This window comes from Pseudophryne corroboree, chromosome 12, assembly GCF_028390025.1.
Source record: "Pseudophryne corroboree isolate aPseCor3 chromosome 12, aPseCor3.hap2, whole genome shotgun sequence".
NCBI classification, from domain to species: Eukaryota; Metazoa; Chordata; class Amphibia; order Anura; family Myobatrachidae; genus Pseudophryne; species Pseudophryne corroboree.
In genome coordinates this window covers 164,646,457-164,673,167 of record NC_086455.1, presented here as the reverse complement: position 1 = coordinate 164,673,167, position 26,711 = coordinate 164,646,457, and the positions used below count along the sequence as shown (strand labels likewise).

Sequence of the window (26,711 nt, the reverse complement as noted above, 5' to 3'; positions counted from 1 at the left end):
TGCACATGGTTTTGCCCAACTGCTAAAAGATTTCCTGCTGCGATCAACTTGGAATTACCCCCATAATCTTAACACAATACGTACAAGCCACAATGCACAGGATGTTATTAGCCACAAGACCGTATATACATGTAACAATGCACAGGGTGTTATTAGCAACAGGACTGTATATACAGTACATGCAACAATGCACAGGATGGTATGAATAATAAATAAATGCAAAGGCAAGAATCTGTGTGGAGTTCCACACAAAACCTGAACACAAGGCTAGCTGGATCCGATCATGAAATCAGTTATACCCCTTTTCCCCTAGCTCTAAAAACACGGGTAAATGCACGGGGGCACGCATTTACCAGTGTTTTTTCCTAGTGGAAAAGGGTCCCCTGCAAATTCCCGAATCAAGTGATCTGGGAATCCTACCCAGGTAGCTTGCCGGGTTGAACGCGCGTTTAACCCGGTAAGCTGTGTAAACGGAAGCCACGGCGAGGCGACACGGCTCCCGTTCACAGTGAATGGAAGGGCGGCGCTGGAGATCATGTGATCTCCAAGCGCCGCCCCTGCCACGTCAGCAGCAGCGTCACCAACCCGGCAATATGCCGGGTTGGTGAGCTGAGTGGAAAAGGGGTATAGAAGGGGGCTGTAGCACGGGTCGCAGCCGTGTCAGGCTCCCGGCTGCGACCCGTGCTACAAGTGGAAAAGGGGTACTAGACAGGATCTCAGAATCATGGGTGTTTCACAGGCTGACAGGTTCTCACTTATGGGGTAATTCAGACCTGATTGCTAGGCTGTGTTTTCTCACAGCCTGCGATCAGGTCTAAACTGCGCATGCGTATGCACCGCAATAAGCAGGTGCGTTGCACGGGTACAAAGCGGTTCGCCGCTCAGCAATGGGTTTGTGCAAAGAATCCATTCGCACGGGCAAACGCAAGGAGATTGACAAGAAGAGGGCATTTGTGGGTGGCGACTGACCGTTTTCAGGGAGTGGTTGGAAAAACGCAGGCGTGTCCAAGCGTTTGCAGGGCTGGTGTCTGACGTCAATTCCGGCCCCGGACAGACTGAAGTGATCGCAGCGGCTGAGTAAGTTCTGGGCTGCGCAGAGACTGCACAAGATGTTTGTACAGCTCGGCCACACATGCGTTCGCACACTTGCACAGCTAAAATACACTCCCCCTGTAGGCGGTGACTATGTGATCGCAGCAGTGCAATAATCGCTGCCCAGCGATCAGGTCTGAATTAGGCCCTTAGACCAGAAACTCAGGTGACACAGGTAAAGTACTCAGGATTCTGGCTGGACAGGATACACAGGATACAAACAGGACTGGGTATCACCTGTGACATACAGTGCCTTGCTAAAGTATTCACCCCCCTTTGCATTTTTCATGTTTTGTTGTCTCACAACCTGGAATTAAAATGGATTGTTTGAAGGTTTGTATCATTTCATTCACAGAACATGCCTACAACATAGAAGATGTTTTTTTGTTTTGTTATTTATTGTGAAGCAAACAACAAATAGGACAAATTAACAGAAAACTTAAGCATGCATAACTATTCACCCCCCTAATGTCAGTACTTTGTGGAGCCACCTTTTGCGGCAATTACAGCTGCAAGTCGCTTTGGATAAGTCTCTGTGAGCTTGCCACATTTTACTACTTGGATTTTGCCCATTCCTCAACGCAACACTGCTCCAGCTCCTTCATGTTGGATGGTTTCCGCTTGTGAACAGCAATCTTCAAGTCTGACCACAGATTCTCAATTGGATTGAGATCTGGACTTTGACTAGGCCATTCCAACACATTTAAATGTTTCCCATTAAACCGCTTGAGTGTTGCTTTAGCAGTATGCTTCGGGTCATTGTCCTGCTGGAAGGTCTCAAATCACAGGCAGACTGAAACAGGTTTTGCTCAAGAATATCCCTGAATTTAGCACCATCCATCTTTCCCTCAACTCGAAACAGTTTACCAGTCCCTGCTGCTGAAAAACATCCCACAGCATGATGCTGCCACCACCATGTTTCACTGTGGGGATGGTGTTCTTGGGGTGATGGGATGTGTGCGGTTTGCGCCAGACATAGCGTTTTCCTTGGTGGCCGATAAGATAAATTTAAGTCTCATCTGACCAGAGCACCTTCCTCCATACATTTGGGGAGTCGTCCACATGCCTTTTGGCAAACTCAAAACGTGCCTTCTGATTTTTAACACTAAGTAATGGCTTTTTTCTGGCCACTCTTCCATAAAGCCCAGCTCTATGGAGTATACGGCTTATTGTGGTCACATGTGCAGATACACCAGTCTCTGCTGTGGAACTCTGCAGCTCCTTCAGGGTTACCTTTGGTCTCTGTGCTGCCTCTCTGATTAATGCCCTCCTTGCCCGGGCTGTGAGTTTTGGTGGCCGGCCCTCTCTTGGCAGGTTTGTTGTGGTACCATGTTCTTTCCATTTGAAGATGATGGATTTGATGGTGCTCTGGGGGATCATCAAAGATTTTTATATATTTTTTTTTATAACCCAACCCTGACTTGTACTTCAACAACTTTGTCCCTGACTTGTTTGGAGAGCTCCTTGGTCTTCATGGTGTGATGTCTCTTGCTTAGTGGTGTTGCAGCCTCGGGGGCCTTTCAGAAAAGGTGCGTTTATACTGACAGATCATGTGACACTTATATTGCACACAGGTGGAATTAATTTCACTAATTATGTGACTTCTGAGGGTAATTGGTTGCACCAGAACTTTTGAGGGGCTTCATAGCAAAGGGGGTGAATACATATGCACATGCCAATTTTCTGATTTTTAGTTATAAAAATTATTTTTATATAAATTTTTCTCATTTCTCTTCACCAACTTAGACTATTTTGTGCAGATCCATCACATAAAATTCAGATTAAAACAAAAATGAAATTACAAATTGTAACAAAATTGGTAAAAAGCCAAGCGGGGTGAATACTTTAGCAAGGCATTGTAATAGCACGACTGTATAGTTTCTAGATTCCACCAAGGAACAGGGACTGGACACAGGTACTATCAGGAACAAGCTATAACCGGCCTCAGGTAAGGGGCAGGCTGGGTAATAAAGGAATCAAGCACCAATCAGGATGGCTGGAAAGCCAGACACAAGGTAATGGCCTAATTATCTGACAGGTGAGACTACAAAGGCCACACATACAGGAGACAGGCTGCAGTTACACAGACTCACCAAAGGCAGCCTGCAATAGTACACCAAACAAGTACATAAGAAAACCTGGAATGCTAACAGAAACACAACAGACTCGCAACATAAAAATATAAACAGGAATGAGCCATAGCGGTGGCTACTTTTTTTTACATGACTCTCCTGACCAAGGTAAGTTCCCAAACATTATCTGCACTGATGGTACCTTCCAGCAAAGGAATTTCAACAGCTTCAGAATCATAATCCGAGTTGGAGTCTACGTCCAATAAAAGGATCATGGTGTTCCTCTTGGAGACAGATGGTACCAAAGAAACATGACTTAATTGAGCATAGGCAGACTGGACAGGTACTGAATATAGTGGATCAGGATTTTTCTCAATGCCTTTACAAGGTGCAGACAGTGAGACAAAGCCAACTGTTAACTTCCGGAATGGAGATCTTAACTGACGATTTTTCCCTTCAAAACCATTCAGAACATTGTTTATTTTATTTTTTATTTCAGAAAGACTACAGTATTTTTTTTTTTTTTAATATGATATTATGCATATTTGCAGAACGGATCTCCTCGTCAAAAATGGGGGGACACAGTGGGGCGGTGTGGTCACCTGTAATCTGACCATGCCAGTTAAGTGGTTAAAAGATGAGCTTGTGTTGTGATCAACTTGAGACAGAAAGTCCGTAGAAGCCTGGTTCTTACGAGCTCGATCCTTTTTGTTGGACACTGGGTTCTTGGCAGAACTTGCAGGAGGCTCCGAAGGAACAACCTCCAAATCACCAAACCACGGCTTGTGAGAAAGCCTCCAAGTCTTGCAGAACAGAATCTCTGGATGCAATTAACTGGTCAGCCCATTTCCTAGCTTCCCCTCTAAAAGACATGAGGAGAAGCAACACCAGCTCTGATTGAATACAGAGTGAAGCCGCATCTAAGGACTGTAACATGAGTTCATGAAATTGTTCTATCTTTCCATGGAAGAGAGCCAGCTCTGGATCTTGGTGTGTAGGAAGATTGTGAACTACCCATTGAGGTAACGTGTTGGGATTGCTCCCCGAGTCTTACAGGGTTAGTTTTTTTCAGAAGCCGAGTGTCTATAAGTCTCTTTAGGGGACATGGCATGAACAACGCCATCTGAGGTCATGACTGGACTCTCTCCTTCTGGAGACTTGACAGGATATACCCCTCCTGAGGTCTTGACAGAAATCTCCTCTGCTGGGAACTCGGCAGGATCTGATGCTGGACAAGAAGCTACAGGGATTTAGACACAGATGCCCCTCCTGGGGCTACTGGACTTGATACTAAGACAGATGCCCCTCCTAGGGCTACAGGACTAGAGACTAAGACAAATGCTCCACATGGAGCTACAAGACTTGACACGGAGACAGACAACTCTTCTGAGGCTTTGGAGTCAGTTGTCCCTTTAGGGGATGCAGAGTCAGATGACCTTTCCAAGGCCACAGATTCAGAAGGCCCTTCTGGAACTAACCCATTAGCCATTATATCCCATGAGCCTCCTGGGGTCGGCACCTCTGACTCCCCTCCTAGTGTCGGCACCTTCCGACTCCCTTCCCTGGGACCAGACCGTCAGACTCCCTCCCTGGGACCAGACCATCAGACTCCCTCCCTGGATCTATGGCTATTGAGACCCCTTCTGGGGTTATGCCCTTCGAGACCCCTTCTGGGGTTATGCCCTTCGAGACCCCTTCTGGGGTTATGCCCTTCGAGACCCCTTCTGGGGTTATGCCCTTCGAGACCCCTTCTGGGGTTATGCCCTTCGAGACCCCTTCTGGGGTTATGCCCTTCGAGACCCCTTCTGGGGTTATGCCCTTCGAGACCCCTTCTGGGGTTATGCCCTTCGAGACCCCTTCTGGGGTTATGCCCTTCGGGACCCCTTCTGGAGTTATGCCCTTCGGGACCCCTTCTGGAGTTATGCCCTTCGGGAACCCTCCTGGGGTTATGGCCTTCGGGAACCCTCCTGGGGTTATGGCCTTCGGGAACCCTCCTGGGGTTATGGCCTTCGGGACCTTTGCTGAGGCTGTGACCTTCGGAACCTCCACTGAAGCTGTAGCCTTCGTAAACCTCCGGTGAGGCTGTGGTTCCTGAGTCCCTTCCTGGGGAAGCGACTTCTGGAACATCTTCCAGGACTATGCCTTGCCTCTCAAGTCCCCTCACGAGGTAACGGCTTCTAGAACCCCTCTTGGAATTGTGCCTCTTGAGTGCCCTCCTGGAGATGCAGGTTCAAAAACCTCTCCTGGGGGCAGTGCCTCTTGAGTACCCTCTGGGAATTTGGCTTTAGCAACCCATCCTGGGCTTGGCAGCTCAGGAAGCCCTCCTGGGGTTTTGCCACCCGAGACCCCTCCTGGGGTTTTGACACTCGAAACACCTCCTGTGTCTTTGGCTATGGCAACCTCTCCGGAATCGAGGACATCAGACTCCCCATCTGGTTCCGGCATCAGAGATGTAGCATATCGGACACCCCTCCTGAGGTCAGTATATTGAACGCGGCTCCTGTCCTCAGAACATTGGACGCGGCTCCTGGACTCTGTACATCGGGCACCACTCCCGGACTTTGAACATCAGATTTTTTTTAGAAGCTGAAATATCGGATTCAGCTTTTTGGAATCAAAACATCGAATACCCCTCTTAGGACTTGAATATCGAATGTTTTTTCAGTGGCAGAAACATCGGTTTCTATTTTTCCTGTATTAAGAGAGTTTAACATCCTTTTCTGATTCCCAAACCTAGAATATGGCCTTCTAGTGACAGGACCCCAATTCTGAATTGGAGTTCTTTTCAGAGCAGGTTCTATTATTATTATTATAACATTTTATTTATAAGGCGCCACAAGTGTTTTGCAGCGCCGTACAAAGGACAGTACAGGGAGACAAAACTTAGCATTACAGTAAATAAATAACAAAAATAGAGTACAGGTAACACAGAGCACCACAATTCTCATACATAATACAGCTAAGATGTAAGTAGTGAGGGAATAATCATCATACTACTTGGGGCTGGCGGCCATAGATAGAGATGAGCCTTTACCAGTAGGAGAAAAAGCGGATAAAGATGGTCGCTGAGTAGGAGAGAGCTGCGAGTGAAATGTGTCAAGAAGAGGGCTTTGACAACAAGAGGAAAGAGGGCCCTGCTCTGAAGAGCTAACAATCTATGACCAGTTCCTCTGCCACTGTGGTGTCTGGAACAGAACTACACACTTGATTCGACATGACATGATACACGACAGGAGGCAGAGACTTGTCACACCTTCTAGGCTTACGCAATCCACAGTCCTGAATAAAGTGGCTGGACTCCCCACAATATAGGCATAAATTTAAGTTTCTGCGACGCTTATGCTCCTCTTCTGAGAGCTTGGGCCATGGGAAACTTCTATACCTTTTCTCTCCCACCAAATAAGAGGAGTCACAAAATATTGAGCAAGAGTCTCTTTAGAGATAGATGAAGTCTCAATGAACTCAGGCAGGATGAGAAAAATTTTGGTCAGGAGGCTTTGCAGTTGTTTTAATGACTGCTGCAAAACTTGCAGCCATTCTGGTTTCAAAGCACTGAAAGAAGAGTTCAAGACTAACATATAGTCTTGCAGGACTTGCATGATTTGGCACAGAAAGATATCAGACTAGACAGACTAAAGGCAGAGGTAGTCAGAATGAAGTGGGCTGAAAATGCTGGATATTGTGAGGCTGAATGCTTCCAAATGACTACTCCGTTTTAGTTTTGGCTGGTTATAATGTTACATGTACTACAGTGCGCTATGTGCTACCTGGAGGTTCTTGGTGATGCTCATGCAATTACCCTTGCCCAGCAGTCTTCTAGCCTCCTGCAATGCTAGGCTTCTCCTATAGCAGCCGCCTTTCCAGGGTAAATTAGGTCCAAATGTTACGTGGACGACAGTGTGCCATGGGCTACCTGGTGATGCTCATGCAATTACCCTTGGCCAGCAGTCTTCTAGCCTCCTGCAATTCTAGGCTTCTCCTATAGCAGCCGCCTTTCCAGGGTGAATTAGGTCCCCCCCCCCAGTACTCAGATGCCCCCAGGTTTTATGTATGGACAAGGTGACTATTGGAGACTGGGCAAGAGTAAATTGCAGACAGTGAGACGTTCACTGACCACCTAGGTACCGCTGCACTACACACAGGCAGAGAGAATTAACCGAATGCACGCGAGTGCAACAATGCACAGATTGGAATATAATCTTAAATATCAATATGTACACGCCACAATGCACAGGATGTTATTAGCAACAAGACCGTATATACATGTAACAATGCACAGGGTGTTATTAGCAACAGGACTGTATATACAATACATGCAACAATGCACAGGATGGTATGAATAATAAATAAATGCAAAGGCAAGAATCTGTGTGGAGTTCCACACAAAACCTGAACAGAAGGCTAGCTGGATCCGATCAGGAAATCAGTCAGACAGGGTCTCAGAATCATGGGTGTTTCAAAGGCTGACAGGTTCTCACTTAGAGCAGAAACTCAGGTGACACAGGTAAAGTACTCAAGATTCTGTCTGGACAGGATACAAACAGGATTGGGTATCACCCGTGATATATTAGCACGACTGTACAGATTCTAGACTCCACAAAGGAACAGGGACTGGACACAGGTACTATCAGGAGCAAGAAGCTACAAGCTATAACCGGCCTCAGGTGAGGGACAGGCTGGGTAATAAAGGAATCAAGACCCAATCAGGATGGCTGGAAAGCCAGACACAAGGTAATGGTCTAATTATCTGACAGGTGAGACTGCACAGGCCACACATACAGGAGACAGGCTGCAGTTACAGACTCACCAAAGGTGGCCCGCAACAGTACCTCAAACAAGTACATAAGAAAACCTGGAATGCTAACAGAAATACAACAGACTCACAACATAAAAATAAACAGGAATGAGCCACAGCGGAGGCTCATGACACACATGACCACAGGACTAACTACAGCATTCTCAGCGTACCACAGGACTAACTACAGCATGCTCAGAGTACCACATGACCAGCTACAGCGTGCTCTGAGTACCACATGACCACCTACAGAATGCTCTATAACATGACCACAGGACTACCTACAGTGTGCCGAGTACCACATGACCACAGGACTACCTACTAACTACAGCATTCTCATCGTACCACAGGACTAACTACAGCATGCTCTAAGCATCACATGACTACAGAACTACCTACAGCGTGCTGAGTATCACATGACCACATCGGACATCTACGGCATGTTCTCTCAGTAACAGACTCGCACTTATGGCATGCGCACAGTGCAAAGTATCCTCACCCAACACCTATGGTACGCTCTCTCAGTAACGTCACCACACAGACTTAATGTGCGCTGCTTTTAAAAGTGTTGGCAGGTAGACCTCTGACTGCATATGGAGTCTGGACACCAAACCTGTAAGTAAGGGGCTGATTCAGAGCGTGGACGCTAATGGCTGCATCTTTGTACGCATCGACAGAGCAAGATTATGCAAATGCCACAGGGGGCGTCTTATGTAAATAGACATCTCCTCCCGGCTTCTCTGGTTCTAATTGTCCTGGTTGCTGGTACCTGGAGGGAAAATAGTGCACTCACCTAACACTGCCATGCGGCAACTCAAAGCTATTTTTAGGGGAGGTGGCCAAGTGCTTTGGAAGTGCTAGGCAGACACCCCGGCAGGTGACGTCAGCTGCACATAGTAGTCAGATAGGATCTTACCCGGATCATCTGTAGCCAATAGCAAATAAAATACATCAAAACTGCAACATCTCCCTCCGAAAGTTAATTTATTGGTAACAACAAACATGATTTATAGTCTTTAATACAGCGTCTGCAGAGGGCAATTGCTACACATACAAGTCAACTATGCGCTACAACTCACCAGCGATCCAATAAGCATTGTAATGAGGATTATCCACCACGAGTGGCGAACAAGCACGCTGTGGCCCAGCCATTGCGACTCATCAGAAAAATAAAGGAATCCGTCAGCGTTGTCCCGCAACAGAGATCTTCTGTAGCCAAGATTAGCTAATGCACACACAGCAAGTGGACGGAGTAGCACCAATTAAAATAAATTAGCAAGGTAAAACTCTACATATATATATTTATATATTCAACACAAACAGCTAAAATCACCTATTTACATTGATTTGCGGATTGCCCACTCTCCCTGGAGCGATAGTTACTGCATTGTTACAGATTGTGTATTGCTGGCTCGATAAGCAGAGGACACACTGGCTTTAAAAATCAAAGTGCACGAGGCACGTTTAATGTGCGGCAACAAAGCCTAGTAGATTCTGGTGCCGGGGCTTCAAACGCTATTGTCAGCGAATTCTCGCGCGCTCTCAGAAGATGGCTCGCTTTGCGTCGTTCCCGGCATCGCCTCCAGCATTCCACAGCATTAACGCTCAGCAAAACAATTACATGGGGACACTGAGCTGCAGGAGGAACTTAAAGCAGACTTCTAGTGCTTCGTCCAGTCTGGCATTTGTCGCAGAATGCACCAAGCCATACTTGCTCCTCAGGGAACCCTTACAGTCCAGGTTGTAATTATATCCAATGCTTGTGCAGAGATGGGATAATTAAACGGACTTAAATCATCCTTAAGCATGGGTATCCTTAAATCATGTACTGATAGGGCTCCTTGAGGGCCAAGTTTGGAAACCGCTGTACCAAGTGACAATAAGATGAAACCATTCACTTGGTCACCTGGGCAACCCAAGCGGACAGGCAGTTACTCCAAGTTCAGGACGTGACAATAGGATATAAAAGGGACTTTGATGGCTAGTGGCCAGAAGAAAGTAGCACGCAGGGGGAGAAGCCTTAGCTTGCATGCGATCTAAAATAACGTGCGTACTTGCAGAGGAAAGGAAAGTTCTGGAAATATATTTTTTCATGATCCAATTATTGTTGAAAGATATGTATGATATATTGACAAACTCGAGATGCGGTTTGGCATTGCGTCCTTAGTACCAAAGGTACACAATAAATGTTAATTCTTATTGCCGCCACCGGAGGGCAGCAAAGCTTGGATATAACTATAGTCAGACAAATTAACCACCGCTTCAAATTTTTACAAAAGCAGGAGGCTTAAAGGTTGTGCTTTAAGGAGGCAATGAACACTAGAAAAAAAAAAAAAAATATTAGCAATTAAAAAAATAGATTTACCGGTAAGTAAAATCCTATTTTCTCCAACGTCCTAGAGGATGCTGGGGACTCCGTAAGGACCATGGGGATTATACCAAAGCTCCCAAACGGGCGGGAGAGTGCGGATGACTCTGCAGCACCGATTGAGCAAACAGGAGGTCCTCCTCAGCCAGGGTATCAAACTTATAGAACTTTGCAAAGGTGTTTGACCCCGACCAAGTAGCAGCTCGGCACAGTTGTAGTGTCGAGACCCCTCGGACAGCCGCCCAAGTATGCCCACCTTCCTAGTGGAATGGGCCTTAACCGATTTAGGCAATGGCAATCCTGCCGTAGAATGCGCCTGCTGAATCGTGTTACAGATCCAGCGAGCAATTGTCTGCTTTGAAGCAGGAGCGCCAACCTTGTTGGCCGCATACAGAACAAACAGAGCTTCAGTCTTCCTGATCCTAGCTGTTCTGGTCACGTGAAAAATCAGGTATGGGCTTTTATATGATAAAGCCGCTAATTCCGAAACACGCCTTGCAGAAGCTAAGGCCAACAACATGACCACTTTCCAAGTGAGGTATTTCAACTCCACTGTCTTGAGTGGTTCAAACCAAGGTGACTTGAGGAAACTTAATACCACGTTAAGATCCCAAGGCGCCACCGGAGGTACAAAGGGAGGCTGAATATGCAGCACTCCCTTCACAAAAGTCTGTACTTCAGGAAGAGAAGCCAATTCTCTTTGAAAGAAAATGGATAAGGCCGAAATTTGGACCTTTATGGACCCTAATTTTAGGCCCAAATTCACTCCCGTTTGAAGGAAGTGAAGCAGACGGCCCAAATGGAACTCCTCCGTAGGAGCAGCTCTGGCCTCACACCAAGAAACATATTTCTGCCATATACGGTGATAATGTTTCGATGTCACATCCTTCCTAGCCTTAATCAGGGTAGGAATGACCTCCTCCGGAATCCCTTTTTCAGCTAGGATCCGGCGTTCAACCGCCATGCCGTCAAACGCAGCAAGTCTTGGAACAGACAGGGCCCCTGCTGCAGCAGGTCCTGCCTTAGAGGAAGAGGCCACGGATCTTCTGTGAGCAACTCTTGCAGATCCGGATACCAAGTCCTCCTTGGCCAATCTGGAACAATGAGAATTGTTCTGACCCTTCTTAGTCTTATTAATCTCAACACCTTGGGTATGAGAGGCAGAGGAGGAAACACATAGACCGATCTGAACACCCATGGTGTCACCAGAGCGTCTACCGCTACCACCTGAGGGTCTCTTGACCTGGCGCAATACCTCTTTAGCTTTTTGTTGAGACGGGACGCCATCATGTCTATTTGAGGCAGCCCCCACCGATCCACGATCTGTGCGAAGACTTCTTGATGAAGTCCCCAATCTCCCGGATGCAGGTCGTGCCTGCTAAGGAAGTCCGCCTCCCAGTTGTCCACCCCCGGGATGAATACTGCTGATAGTGCGCTTACATGGCCTTCCGCCCAGCACAGAATCCTGGTTGCCTCTGCCATGGCCACTCTGCTCCTTGTGCCGCCTTGGCGGTTTACATGAGCCACTGCCGTGATATTGTCCGACTGAATCAGAACCGGTTTGTTCTGAAGCCATTCCTCCACCTGGCGTAGGGCGTTGTAAATGGCCCTTAACTCCAGGACACTGATGTCGAGACAAGTCTCTAGGCTTGACCAGAGACCTTGGAAATTTCTTCCCAGTGTGACAGCCCCCCAACCTCGGAGGCTCGCGTCCGTGGTCACCAGGATCCAGTCCTGAATGCCGAACCTGCGACCCTCTAGGAGGTGAGCACTGTGCAGCCACCACAGGATTGATACCCTGGCCCTGGAAGACAGGGTGATCCGTTTCTGCATATGTAGATGGGACCCGGACCATTTGTCCAATAGGTCCCATTGGAAAGTCCTCGCATGGAACCTGCCGAAGGGGATGGCCTCGTAGGAAGCCACCATCTTCCCCAGAACCTTTGTGCAATGATGCACCGAAACCTTTTTTGGCTTCAAAAGGTTCCTGACCAGGGCTATGAGCTCCTGAGCCTTCTCCACCGGAAGAAAAACTCTTTTTTGGTCTGTGTCTAGAATCAGGCCCAAAAAGGTCAGACGCGTTCCAGGTACTAGCTGGGATTTTGGTAAATTGAGAATCCAGCCGTGCATCTGCCACGTCTGCACGGACAGAGACACGCTGTCCAGCAACTTCTCCCGAAATCTCGCCTTTATAAGGAGATCGTCCAAGTACGGGATAATTGTGACTCCCTGCTTGCGCAGGAGCACCATCATTTCCGCCATTACCTTGGTGAAAATTCTCGGGGCCGTGGAAAGACCAAACGGCAACGTCTGAAATTGGTAGTGACAATCCTGTACTGCAAATCTCAGAAACGCCTGGTGAGGGGGGAAAATCGGAACATGAAGGTACGCATCCTTTATGTCCAGGGACACCATCCAATCCCCTCCCTCCAGGCTGGCGATGACCATTCTGAGCGATTCCATTTTGAACTTGAACCTCTTCAAGTACAGGTTCAGGGATTTTAGATTTAGAATGGGTCTGACCGAACCGTCTGGTTTCGGTACCACAAACAGGGATGAATAATAACCCTCTCCTTGCTGGAGATGAGGAACCGTGATTATCACCTGTTGAATGTACAATTTGTGAATTGCCGCTAACACTAGCTCCCTCTCTGAGGGGGAAGCCGGCAGAGCCGATTTGAAAAACCGGCGAGGGGGCATGTCTTCGAATTCCAGTTTGTATCCCTGGGAAACAATCTCTATTGCCCAGGGATCCACCTGTGATTGAACCCAGACGTGGCTGAAAAGACGAAGACGTGCCCCCACTTGATCTAACCCCCCCCGGAAAGCCCCAGCGTCATGCTGTGGACTTTGCGGAAGTAGGGGAGGACTTCTGCTTCTAGGAACTAGCGGATTGCAGCTTTTTTCCCTTGCCTCTACCTCTGGCAACGAAGGACGATCCTCGTACCTTCTTGTTTTTATTGGAACGAAAGGACTGCATTTGATAATGTGGTACCTTCTTAGAATGCTGCGGGGGAACATAAGGTAAAAAATTTGATTTTCCGGCCGTAGCAGTAGAGACAAGGTCCGAGAGGCCTTCTCCAAACAACTCCTCCCCCTTGTAAGGCAATGACTCCATATGCCGCTTTGAGTCGGCGTCTCCCGTCCACTGTCGGGTCCACAAGAGCCGCCTAGCAGAAATAGACATAGCGTTTATTCTAGAGCTTAGTAAACAAATGTCCCTCTGAGCATCCCTCATATACAAGGCAGCATCTCTGATAAGCTCCATGATCATTAGAATGGTATCCCTATCTAAGGTGCCCATCTCCGTAGATAAGGAGTCTGCCCATGCCACGACAGCACTACAAACCCAGGCCGACGCCATGGCCAGCCTAACTATAGTTCCTGAATGTGTGTAAATGTGCTTCATGGTAATTTCCTGCTTGCGATCAGCAGGATCCTTGAGGGAAGCAGTATCCGGAGAAGGCAGTGCCACCTTCTTGCATAAACGTGTCAGCGCCTTGTCTACTTTAGGCGCAGATTCCCATCGTATCCGATCCTTCTGTGGAAAAGGATACGCCATGAAAATCCTTTTGGGAACATGGAGTCTCCTATCCGGAGACTCCCAAGCCTTTTCGCATAATTCGCTTAGCTCAAATGAGGACGGAAACGTGACCTCAGGCTTTTTCCCTTTATACATGTGAACCGTTGTGTCAGGGACAGGGGGTTCCACCGTGATATGCAAAACCTCCTTTATGGCAATAATCATGTACCTAATACCTTTTGCCACCTTCAGCTGTAATTTTGCATCCTCATAGTCGACACTAGAGTCAGTATCTGTGTCGGTATCTGTGTCAGCGACCTGGGATATGGGGCGCTTTTGAGACCCTGAAGGTCCTGGCACCACAGGGACAGGCACGGACTGGCTACCTGACTGATCCCTAGCTTCAGCCTTGTCTAATCTGTTATGCAGGAGATTTACATTTGCATTCAAGACATTCAGCATATCCACCCAGTCCGGTGTCGGCGTTGCCGACGGCGACCTGACATTCAAGCACCCCCCCTCCACATTAAGCGAGCCTTCCTCATCAAACATGTCGACACACACGTACCGACACACTGCACACACCACACAGGGAAACTTTCTGAAGACAGGTTCCCCTGAAAGGCCCTTTGGAGAGACAGAGAGAGAGTATGCCAGCACACACCCCAGCGCAACAACCTGGAGACCAACACAGAATGCTTTTCCCCAGCAGCGCTGTATTATACTTTATCCGCCAATTATGTGCCCCCCCCCCTCTCTTTTTAACCCCCCTTCACCGCGTGTAAGCAGGGGAGAGCGTTCTGTGGAGAGAGAAATGGCTCTGGTGAGTGCTGAGGGAGAAGCCCCGCCCCCTCGGTGGCGGGCTTCTGTCCCGCTCGAAATCGTGTAAAATGGCGGGGGCTCAATTATATACATGTACAGTGCCCAGCTGTACATGTATATACCTATTTGCCATCCAAGAGGTGTTATTATTGCTGCCCAGGGCGCCCCCCCCCCTGCGCCCTGCACCCATACAGTGACCGGAGTGTGTGAGGTGATGTGGAGCAATGACGCACAGCTGCAGTGCTGTGCGTTACCTCTGTGAAGCTGAAGGCTTCTGCCGCCTGAGACGTCTTCTTGCTTCTGTTCTTCTGGCTCTGTGAGAACGGCGGCGTGGCTCCGGGGGTGGATGCCCAGGACGAACCTGTGTTCACCCCCTCTGAAGCTAATGGTGTCCAGTAGCCGAGGAAGCAGATCCTATCAGTTAAGTAGGTCTGCCCCTCTCTCCTCAGTCCCTCGATGCAGGGAGCCTGTTGCCAGCAGTGCTCCCTGTGAAAAAGTAAAAATCCAAACAAAAATGCTTTCTGTAGCAAAGAACTCAAGAGAGCTCCCTGCAGTGCACCCTTCATCCTCTGGGCACAGTGTAAAACTGAGGTCTGGAGGAGGGACATAGAGGGAGGAGCCAGTGCACACCCAGAATCCAAAGCTTTCTTAAAGTGCCCTATGTCCTGCGGAGCCCTTCTATTCCCCATGGTCCTTACGGAGTCCCCAGCATCCTCTAGGACGTTAGAGGCTTTTGTCTTCGTCAAACACTCAGATAACTATTACGTCTAAACCTATAGACTTGGGAAAGTGATTTGGGCGTTAACCAGTGTGAAAGACCAGAGGGCGTAGCTAACCACTGATTCCATGTTTGGCTTGAATTTGGGTTTATGTTGACACCATCTATGAAGGACTTGTAGAACAAAAGGACCTATTGGTTTGAAAAGATTCTACATAATTACACTACACTTGTCTTGCAATACTGTTGTGTCTAGAAAAAGATCCACCTTATAAAAATCAGTAGGAGGACATATTGCCTGTGCACTAATGTACATTTTACCATTCAGTTGTACTGGTAGAAAGTTTAATGCCCCAAGATCATATGCTGCCCTTAGGAGGTGCCCATATTGCCTAGTGGGAAAGACTCCATGGAATATGAGCAAGTGCACGGATTGGACCACACATGTTGCTTTACATCACTTTCTGAACCTTATGAAAAAGACTATAGGAATTTGTAAGACACTGCCACTTCTAATTTAACAAGCACCATACAGACAACTGTATCATGATCGGGGACATAAGCCTACTGAATATTCTTCAGGGGAACAACATATTAAGAAACATATTTATATACAAGCTATGGTTGATCTTTCGTCCAAACTCAGAACATCATTACCATTAGAAAAGTATTCCGATTCCAACGCAAAAGACTTCTGTCATGGCTGGTTAACGTTTGTTGATGATCCATTTTAGAAGAAGCAACTAGTTTTGCAGTCTCCCGTGGAGATAGAAGCCTGTACTTTCAGTGTCTGATTTCAATTATCCAATGTTAAGTTTACAGTTTTAGGATCCTTGAAGTTGTAGCAGCAGCAAATAAACCAGCAAGAATGTGTATACATGGTGAGTTCATGCTAGGAATGCAGCCATTAATGACCTAGGCTTTCCAGTAATCAGCCTTGGGGTCTTACCAGAGTTGACATCATGGAGAGATATGATGAGAATTTACACAGAGAGTGTAGTGTGGACACCACTGAGAGGTGTGGTGTTGTGTGTACGTCACTGAGACGGAGAAGTGTGGACATCATGGAGAGGGGTGGTGTGTACACCACTGAGAGGGTGTAGTGTGGACACCATGAAGAGGTGTGGTGTGGATGCCACTGAGAGGGTGAACTGTGGACACTAAGGAGAGGTGTGGACATTGAGAGGTTTGGTATGAATATCATGGAAAGGTATGTTTTGTATATATTTCGGTGAGGCATGGTGTGGACATCTTGGAGAGGTGTGATTTGTACATCTCAGAGAGGTGTGGAGATCATGAAGAGGAGTGTTGTGGACGTCAAGGAGAAGTGTGGTGTGGACGTCACTGAGAGGGTCTAGTGTGGAAACCATGAAGAGGAGTAGTGTGGACATCATGAAGAGGTTTAAATATCTGGGAGGTGTGTGGTGTAGACAACATGGGGAGGTGTAGACATTGTGGAGAGGTGTGATTTGTACATCTTGGAGAGGCATGGTATAAACATTTCGGAGAGGTGTGGTTTGTACATCTATGAGAAGCTTGGCATGGACATCTTGGAGAGGTGTGGTTTGTACATCTCTGAGAAGCTTGGCATGGACATCTTGGAGAGGTGTGGTTTGTACATCTTGGAGAGGCATGGTGTGCACATCTTGGAGAGGTGTGGTTTATAGATCTCAAATGAGCATGGTGTGGACATCTTGGAGAGGTGTGGTTTGTACATCTCGGAGAGGCATGGTGTGGACATCTTGGGAGAGGTGTGGTAAGTAGACCCTGTAGCTTCTGTTCCTTCAAGGTGTACAGAATACTGCCTGTAGCTTTTCTCTCTCCATGGACACTATTTGCTGCTTTGGCGTTCAATGTGATGAATGTTGGGAGAAAGATAAAAGCCATTTCTGTCACATCAGCACTTTTAAGACTGTAAAGATGCTCTTGATGTGTAGAAACCGGGGATTGGCAGACCGGTATGGAGGGTTACCTGCAATTGAGAACACATTGGCTTGATATTACTGTATACACATATTGATCATAAGGTTTACCCAGTTACTATTAACTCTACTCAACTTTTATATGCACTTGGCTCACGTAGGACCAAGATGACGGTCAAGGGATTTGCATTGTGATTTTATTATCTTTGGTAGTTCGGGTTTCAGTGCAGTGAAATGATTACGGCAGATTACCTTAGATTTTATACTGAAGACTGGTGGTGCATGGTTAGTTGTAGGAATAACGGTGTATAAGTGTGCGCCAGTACAGCCCAAAGAACCTAAACTGTAAATGCACATCTCCAATATGTAAATAAGCAAAATGTTGTTTGGACTTTGAGGTATTTCTGACATCATTTATAATGGAGATTAGAGCTTTTTCTAAGATCCTCAGTCCTGATCCCATGTGTGTGTATATATATATATATATATATATATATATTATATATATATATATATATATATATATATATATATATATAAGTGAAATAAAATGACCAGCATTTCTTCATGAAATCAATATATGGGTAACACTAAAACAAACCAACCTAACCCATGAATCGCCGCTAGTGACGCCGATCAATGGTTTTCTATTTATAGTTTCCTGACATTGATGGAAAGTACCGATTAGGTCATCGATGGTTAACCATGTGATTGCCACAAGTTATCGGTTTGATTGCCACCTTTAATATTCTCTACAAGTACCTATATATACACCTTATCCCCCAAATTTCCACTGGGGTTTCTGGACTTCGTGGCATATGGACAACCCAGAAGCTAATCTGCCCTATATAGTTATTGCTGGCATTCAAAAGTTTTGGGTTAAGGTTTGAGTGTCTCAATGGGTGTAGTGGCTCTCGCAAAGATCCATTTGGCTCTTCTTTATCATTGTATCCACCCCCTGGGCCAGCATTATTAGGTATTTAGTGGCTACACATCATAATCAGAATAATGACACTTATGTGGTTTATTGATCTACAGTAAGAGACATTCATTGTTCCACATCCAATAAAGAAGATTCATTTGTTTAGTCCACACTATATATAAAGACAAACGGCATAATTACCTGGACATTCCTATTGAGACTCACAGCGGGAAACAAGAACCCCTCCATGCATTCAAAAGCCACGGGTCCCTGCTGCTCTTCATTAATGGAAAAGGTCAACGTTCTCCTAGTGAAGTCTAGGAGGACCCCAACAGTGGCTCCCTTTGTGATGCCCCCTTCCGTCCTGTAATAAAAAAGGCACAGATGAAACGACACTGGATAGTGCAACAGACGCTTTAACAACAATGCAAAGCAAAACTTTATTGGCTGAGGAGATACGTTTGATGGACCTTGTTGCTTCCTTGTGTTGTCTACAGACTGGGGGGAGAACCTCACCTAATATTTACTTCCTGTTTTAATGTTAACATGGTTCATATTTGAAGTATACAGCGTCTCATATACATCTATTGAGCCCCCTATTGAGTAATTACAGACGAGGAACAAATGTTGGTACCTGTTTGTGTGGGAGTTGTTGTGCATGAACCAGCTGCGATTATTGTCCACATACATGGCCCACGCCTTGTCGTCTTTACCCAGCATGACATCCTTCATCACCTCAACGCGGGCCACACCGAAGGCAGGGTCTGGGTGATTGTCGTATCGGTCGATGGTAAGTTCCCAATAGTGGACCCCTTTAGAGAAGCCAGTTTTCCCCAACACCACCCTGTCGTCATAGCTGTTACACGTGATGGTCAGGTTGTCGTTGGAGAAGATGATATCCGAGTGCGCTGAGCCGGGGTCAAAGGCGAACCAGGCCACTATGCCCCACAAAGAGATAAGACAGACATGGTTACGATGCATTCAAGTTACTGCTTGGACCAGCGGACAGACGGGAGTCACCAGAACTAACTCTCTGATGCCTCAGATTGTAGAGCAGAAAGCTGGAACATGCAGGATGTAAATAAACAGCCGCATCTGTCACGATAAACAGCAAACGATCAATACAAAGTGACTGCTGATAAATGCGATGATTGGTTTGTATGGCACACATGGTTACTGCGCGGTGGGTGGAGCCGCTGTTTGGAGGACATTTTTATGAAAAAGGAGATTGCTCACAAAAGCAACTATGCAGCTAGAATAACGCACAGAAACAACTTCCGCAAAGTGTAAAAGTATGAGACATGAACATATATGCAGACAACAAACATTGGATCGCACCGTCGCACCTGCCCCACCTGCAGTGCAACATGGCGTGTCCAGGTGCCCCACCTCAGAACCAGGCCCTAGTAATTTCCTATACCAGGGCAGAGAAGTGGAGCAGTTACACTGCAGGAAGGACGCATTACTGCTCTGCAGATTGGGTCCTCCTTAATGGAGGTCCAATTTCACTTGGGGTTCCTACAGCACAAATCAGATTCTATCATTTCTCTATTGCATTCTAGAAAATGAGAAACAGAATCTGATTGGATGCTATGAGCAATATCACCACTTTTCAATTTTAGAAGCTTTAGTAAATCTAAAGCCTAGGAATCTTGTTGGGGCTATTTTTGTGTATGCTTTTCTTTGTCCGTAAATCGTGCTCATTTCGCGGCCCGATCTCAATGAGTTCCCCGTCCCCGCAAGTATAACTACTAATAATCACAGCTCTATTCAGTAATACTCAGAATCACAATTATCAGATGACAACGCATTACTCCATGCAAGTGCAAAAATAACAAAAAAAATGCAATAAATGCGACAGCCTGTGATCAATGCCACGGTGTGACTGCATGCAGCAAGTGTGACATGTACATCGCATGCAGGCCTGGAGATTTCCTCCATTCACATGCACAGACCTCCCCTGTCCCTACCTGCAACCAGCTTTTTAATGTCAACTGTTAGATATCCGACGAGAAGCGTGCAGGGCAGAAACAGGGTGTTAGTATAATTACTGCTGTAAAGCGGGCTCTGTCACATCTGTTCTCAGTAATCCCAGTTTTTAAGCTCAGTGTGTGAGACACACTGGTGGATATGGTAGCATCTTCCCAATTCCACCGGCACTGCTAAGGTTTTGCCTTGCCATAATCCTGAGCCGGCTCATAAAGGTTTTATGCCAGTCGTTACACGGTTAATAATCATCGCCGGTCTGTCCTACAACTGCGTCCTGCAGTGATTGCATAAATTCCCTGGAGAGCAGTTACTGGCATAAAGACTGATGGCATAGTATCACAGGCTGGGTGTCTGTGATCAGAGTCATTAGAGGCAGGCGAGGAAAGATGGGCTGCAGAGAAAATCATAGCTGGAGAGCTACGTGCGTGACATAGCTGATTTCTCACAGCTAGAACCTCATCTGATGGCGGCTGCAGACTCCGGGGCTGAATACGGTCAGGAAGAACCGCAACTCCGCACACCGACTTCCCTGATAGCAACCTGCACACTCTGTGTGCACAAAGACTTTATATACTTACTGACGGCAAATACTACAGTGTGGGGACCAGCCGGAATACAACTGGTACATTCTTACCTGCCCGGGAGAGATGACCCCAATGATATAAAGTAGCATTGCAGTGCAGCAGCAACACAATGCATAAAGTATGCACGCATGGTCAAGAGGTTCAGTTGTTGCTAAGTCCAAGAACTAGAATGGGGTAGAAAAGTGACTTTGACCGTGGAATGATCAAGTCACCAACACTGGACAGGAAAGGATTAGAAAGACGTTGCATGGTCTGACACAGTTTGACGTCTGCTTCAATGCGCAGATAGTAGGGTCAGAATTTGTCTGACACTGCACACATCCATGGATCATTCCTTTTTTTCCGCCAACTGTGCAGGTATAATGGTGTGGGGGATATTTTCTTGGCACACATTAGGGCTCCTCGACAGCAATTAAATATTGTGTAAATGCCACAGCCTGTTCATCCTCTAATGGTCACTTCCAGCAGAACAATGTGACGTGTCACCTCATGCTGGCTCTATGTATCTGTCAATGATCTCGGTGTACCCCAATCACGGCCTCCATAGTCACCAGGTCTTAGCTTTGGGATGTGGGGGAAGGGGAGACTCGCAGCATGACTGTGCAACCGGGAAATCTGCAGCAACTGTGTGACGCCATGCCGCAGCCCTGGGCCGGGAACAGCACCTTGCAGCAGCCATGTCACAAAGTACTAAGGAGCAAAGGAGGGTACTCTGGGTACTACACAGGTGTACCTAATGTGCTGTGCTATTTCTGTTATTCTTCCTGCTGCCAAATCTGTGAGCGATGGTGTGTTACCATGGGAACAGCTCTAGGCCTCTAGTCACACACCGCCATGATAATGAGCCGGCCAATCGCTCTCTGTGGAGACTGAACACACAACGGTGACAAGCGATGTGACAATGCCCAACTCTCAATCTCTCTGCACGTTTTACATCTGCCCCACCTGCAGTACAGCATTCTGTGCGAGTCTGTAAACGGAGCAGGACAGACCTTGTACTGGGAAAAAATAAGCATCTGCGACATTGTAGCACTTTGTGTACAGATTCAGAGACTCAGGCACACACAGATATACAGGTGTGGCAAGACCCAATGCCCGCAGTCTCCTGGGACCTGGCGTGTCGAGAGGGGACGTCTGGCATGACTGCAGCAACGCTGTACGGGGGCACGGCTGTAACTCTGCATAAGCCCCACTGTATGTGGAAACACTGTAGGGCGTTTTACAATGGACAGATTTAGCATGCATGTCCCATAAATGTTCCAGCTGCATTGTGTGCTGTAGGAAGGGGAAGCAATCGGGAACCCGGAAGTCAGAATCCTGACAATTCTAAATGCCAACAGCCGGGATCCCGAATGAAGAGTCACCATGGCGCAGGACAATGAAGCCGCGGAGGGGGTAGGGGAGAGGTTAGATTTAGGTCGCGTTCAGGGGGATTAGACAGCGTCCCTGGGGGTTAGGGAAGGTGGAGTTAGGGTTGGGCACCGCCCTTGGAGGGTTAGGCTGCAAGGGGGGGTTAGGTTAGGTGTAGGCAGCGGGGACGTGGGGGTTAGGTACTAAGGGGGAAGCTATGGTTTGGCTGCGGGTATGGAGGGTTAGGGTTAGGGGGGTGGGGAGAACATCCCTTAAACCCCCCTGTCTGTATTTTAACCAGCAGGATCCTGGTGTCGATATTACGAACGCCGGGATCCCGTGCGCCGCGATCACATACTGATCCTGTAGGAAGATCATTTGTTCCAAAAGCTCAATTCCAATCTCTCCTGCTAATAGACACGTAGAATTATATGAATCAATTATCTAAAGTATTCACTTTATCTCTCTCCAAACTTTGATAAACCTCCCCCCATAATGAGAGTGGGAATCAATGACTTTATATACGGGCTGGGTATGGGTGACCGGCGCTTGGGATCCCACCGGTCACTCTAGAGATGCCGGGATCCTGGGGATTAGAATGCCGGTTGGGGGGAGCGCAATGAAGCCCCTTGCGGGCTCGCTGCGCTCGTCACGTTGCGGGCTTGGTGGCTGCAAACGCAGGTTCTATTCCCACTCTATGGGTGTAGTGGACACCCAGGAGTGGGAATAGTCCCTGCAAATCGGCATTCCGACTGTTGGGATTTTGAGGGGGGCGGGATGTAGGAGTCGGTATTGTGCCGGAGTATTAAGGGTACAAAACCACAAGAATTGCCGGAGTTTTCTATTTCAATCATGTTAAAATACGGCAATTCACTACGACCTTAAAACCTTTTATTTTTAATCATTTCGTCTGGTTTTCTTTCCCGGCAAACTTCATTATAATTAACAGGAGAACCTTTAACCCCTAAACTTTCACTCTACGTTACCTTTTTTCAGCGTACACTTCAGGCTCATTCATTTAACGCATTAATCATTTTATGTCAGATTATCAAATTTAGGGCTCGATTCAGACCTGATCGCTCTTCTGCGTTTTTACAGCGGTCTGCGATCACATAGCCGCCATCCATAGAGAGTGAAAACCCGCCCCGTGCAAGTGTGGGAATGCATGTGTACGGCATGCGAAAACATCACCAGACAGCGGACATCTGCAAATCCGTTCACAACTCACTCACCATCAAATGATGTTTCCAGTCTATGCGCAGCCCAGGACTTACTCCTACAGTGCCATACACACAGGCTGATCGGGCCGGAGCTGACGTCACACACCCGCCCTGAAAACGCTTGGGCACGCCTGCGTTTTTCCTGACACTCCCAGAAAACGGCCAGTAACCACCCACAAACGTCCGCTTCCTGTCAATCAGCCTGCGTTTGCGTGGCGCTAAAAAAAAAACCTGCAGGATTTTTTCCGCAGTTTGGACTCGCGCCTGCGCATTACGATCCGTACGCATGCGCAGTCGTTCGATAATCGGCATCTGTGCGATCAGGTCTGAATTAGGCCCTTAATACAGTATTTGCATTTGACCCTGTGGAATCGCAAATGCTATGTCTGAGACCAATCACTAAGACCGTAATAATCCCCAAGGATCAGCCCCCAGTTCGCAACAGTGGCGTCACCCTAGCCGCCAGACAATCTATTAACACTTGTCATTCTACCTATTATTGTGACTCTCACATTTTACAGCGAGGTCTGTACAGGGACGGATCTAGACTTTTCTTTTAGGGGGGGCGGTGCAGGACAGCGTTCTGCCTCAGGCTCTCCCTGGAGAGCTCTCTTCAGCTCAAAAGTGGGTGTGGTTATGACTGTGTTAGGGGGGGGGGGCGGTCGCCCCCTTCGCCCCCCCCTAAATCCGGCCCTGGGTCTGTAACTAAATCCTGCTATAAAATCTAGAATAAAATCAGACTACGTGAGGTAATCACTCAGCATAACTGGAGATGAAAATAAGTGACTACTGTAATATAACCGCGTGTAACCACCTTACCGTGTAAAAAAGACCAACAACATATTTTTGAGGTGCAGCATCTGTACGGTTAATGGTGGTCATTCCGAGTTGATCGCTAGCTACATTCATTCGCTGTGCAGCGATGAGGCAAAAAAACGGCACATCTGCGCATGCGTATACGGCGCAATGCGCACGCGCAACGTACTGCGAACGATGTAGTTTCACACAAGGTCTAGCGAAGCTTTTCAGTCGCACTGCTGGCCGCAGAGTGATTGACATGAAGGGGGCGTTTCTGGGTGTCAACTGACCGTTTTTAGGGAGTGTTCGGGAAAAAAGCAAGGCGTGCCAGGAAAAACGCAGGCGTGGCTGGCCGAACGCAGGGAGTGTTTGTGGCGTCAAAACAGGAACTGAACAGTCTGAAGTCATCGCAAGCGCTGAGTAGGTTTTGAGCTACTCTAAAACTGCACAAAAAAACGTTGCCGCCGCTCTGCGATCCTTTCGTTCCTACTTCTGCTAAGCTAAAATACACTCCCAGTGGGAGGCGGCATAGTGTTTGCACGGCTGCTAAAAACTGCTAGCGAGCGAACAACTCGGAATGACCACCAATAATCGTGTAGAAACCTAAATATTCTACGCTGAAACATTGGCGATTCTAAAATAGTCATATTTGTTTTTGTTGAATAAAGCCCCCCCCCCTCTGTCTGTAAATCATACTCCTCTAATGTTGGTATCTTCCTTACGGAAAACCGGTATGAAAAGACGCTGCCAGGGTTTCGTCACGCCATCTGCGCCATCCGTCAAGACAGGACATCTGCAGATGGAATTGTCATAGGCCCAGATTTATCAAGCCTCGGAGAGTGATAAATTGCACGGTGATAGAGTACCAACCAACCAGCTCCTAACTGCCATGTTCCCGGCTGTGTTTGAAAAATGACAGTCAGGAGCTGATTGGTTGGTACTTTATCACCGTGTAATTTATCTCTCTCCAAGGCTTGATAAATCCCATCACCACACTTTACAGACTGGTGAATTGCCTTCAGGTACACTCCTGGAGACTGGCCATCTATAGCTGGAAATGTGACGCGCCCCGGTGACCACTGTTTCGTACTGAGCTGATAGGCCGCGTTCTCATGAATGGCTGAACCAGTAGTTATGAAAATGCGGCCTGTATGTGGATCGGGAACCAGCGACATCACTGAGGGGTAAACCCAACGACGTAGCTCTGTACGTAATGAAATGATGACATGTGCTTCCGGTAATTAATACACAACGGTTCACTGACGAAAATGTGTGTTGCACCCGGGAGAGATGAGCTGTGAGGGGGAGCCGTTACCTGGAGACACACAAGTTTCCTGTTCTGAGTTTTGGAGGAATTCGAGTGGAGAGGGCATGGTGTTGATTTGCAAACGAGCCGCAAGGCATGCTGACATTCGAGGATAAGAACCTAGCGTAAGCAAAGACATGCATGTAAATGTAGGTGTGCGTCACTGTACATACAGATCACAAATTGCTGATAAAAGGGATCCTGTCAGCTACACACTGTGCAGGCAGCCATTTTGTAGACATAGCCAATATTCAAGAATATGCAGCTTTATCAATCCACTATGAGCTAATGAGATCACTTTTCAGGCTTCAGTGATGTCAGTGGCCCCTACGTACCTCTAACTGACACATTTTCGTTGAGACGGCGACAATTCGAGGGGACTGTCCTGCCATCCCGTCTCACAGGAAGTTGGGGGGCATGTGGCAAGCGACTGTGATCCTCACAGAAATTAAATGTTGGTCTGAGGGAATGGGGTGGAAGGGGTGTACGGTCACGGAGACGGGACCACGTCCCCTAACATGACACACCCCCTTTTGGAGGAGTGGCATTTTCCTGATATGTGAAATGTTGGGTGGTCAACGTCAGGCTGCATTCTCCCAAATATTAGTTCAGGACACAAAATGGCTCCCTCCACTTGTGTAGCTAACTGGTTCACTTCACCTCCCAAATGCACAGTAGAGAATGCAAAAATTGTTATATCACCTGACTGTAAATCAACTCAATGTCACTAAAATCTTATATCAGGATCCAAGAGACGAAATTAAGCTCAGGAACATCACAAAAAACAAAAGGACCATTTATCAATCTGTCCTTTACGCGGTCAAAACACTGCAACACAAATACTGGACCATTACATAGCCAACGACAGCACAAATATATAACCGTAACCGCAAACATAACCAGCATCGGTTCTAGAGCGGCTCCAACATACAGACATGTACTGGAAGTAGCGTTGTATTTACCGTCACAGCTACAGAATGTACGATCGTCTGTTGTGTCACACTAATGATAAATACAGCTACAGGATGTGTGACCGTCTACTATTAATTCACATTAACAATAAATACAACAAGAGCTACAGAACATAAGAACTGGACAAAGAGGGGGGGGGGGGGGGGGTAGCTAAACCAGATACCACAAGACTGCAACCTGTCCCTACGATCTGATAGGCTGCACACACGCTAATATTGATACAGCGGAAGATAAGACCTCAGTAATGGAATTGGTTCC

General features: G+C 47.2%; 1 protein-coding gene across 11 annotated transcripts in view; it reads right to left on the bottom strand.

Annotated features, from left to right (window-relative positions):
• Nucleotides 1–8,926: 8,926 nt before the first annotated feature.
• The window catches only part of TRIM9 (tripartite motif containing 9), a 91,351-nt gene continuing 73,566 nt past the window's right edge, over nt 8,927–26,711 (bottom strand). For 4 of the 11 annotated variants that reach the window (XM_063948413.1, XM_063948414.1, XM_063948416.1 and 1 more), the window contains exons 8-12: nt 25,491–25,601; nt 20,205–20,228; nt 18,869–19,172; nt 18,436–18,598; nt 8,927–17,362 (exon numbers count right to left, since the gene is read on the bottom strand). In XM_063948413.1, coding sequence (XP_063804483.1) covers nt 17,297–17,362; nt 18,436–18,598; nt 18,869–19,172; nt 20,205–20,228; nt 25,491–25,601 — 668 coding nt within the window. In that variant the 3' untranslated portion in view covers nt 8,927–17,296. Of the gene's footprint in view, nt 17,363–18,435; nt 18,599–18,868; nt 19,173–20,204; nt 20,229–25,490; nt 25,602–26,711 lie in introns of those variants that run through there. The other 7 variants (XM_063948419.1, XM_063948421.1, XM_063948422.1 and 4 more) reach the window with 4 other exon arrangements.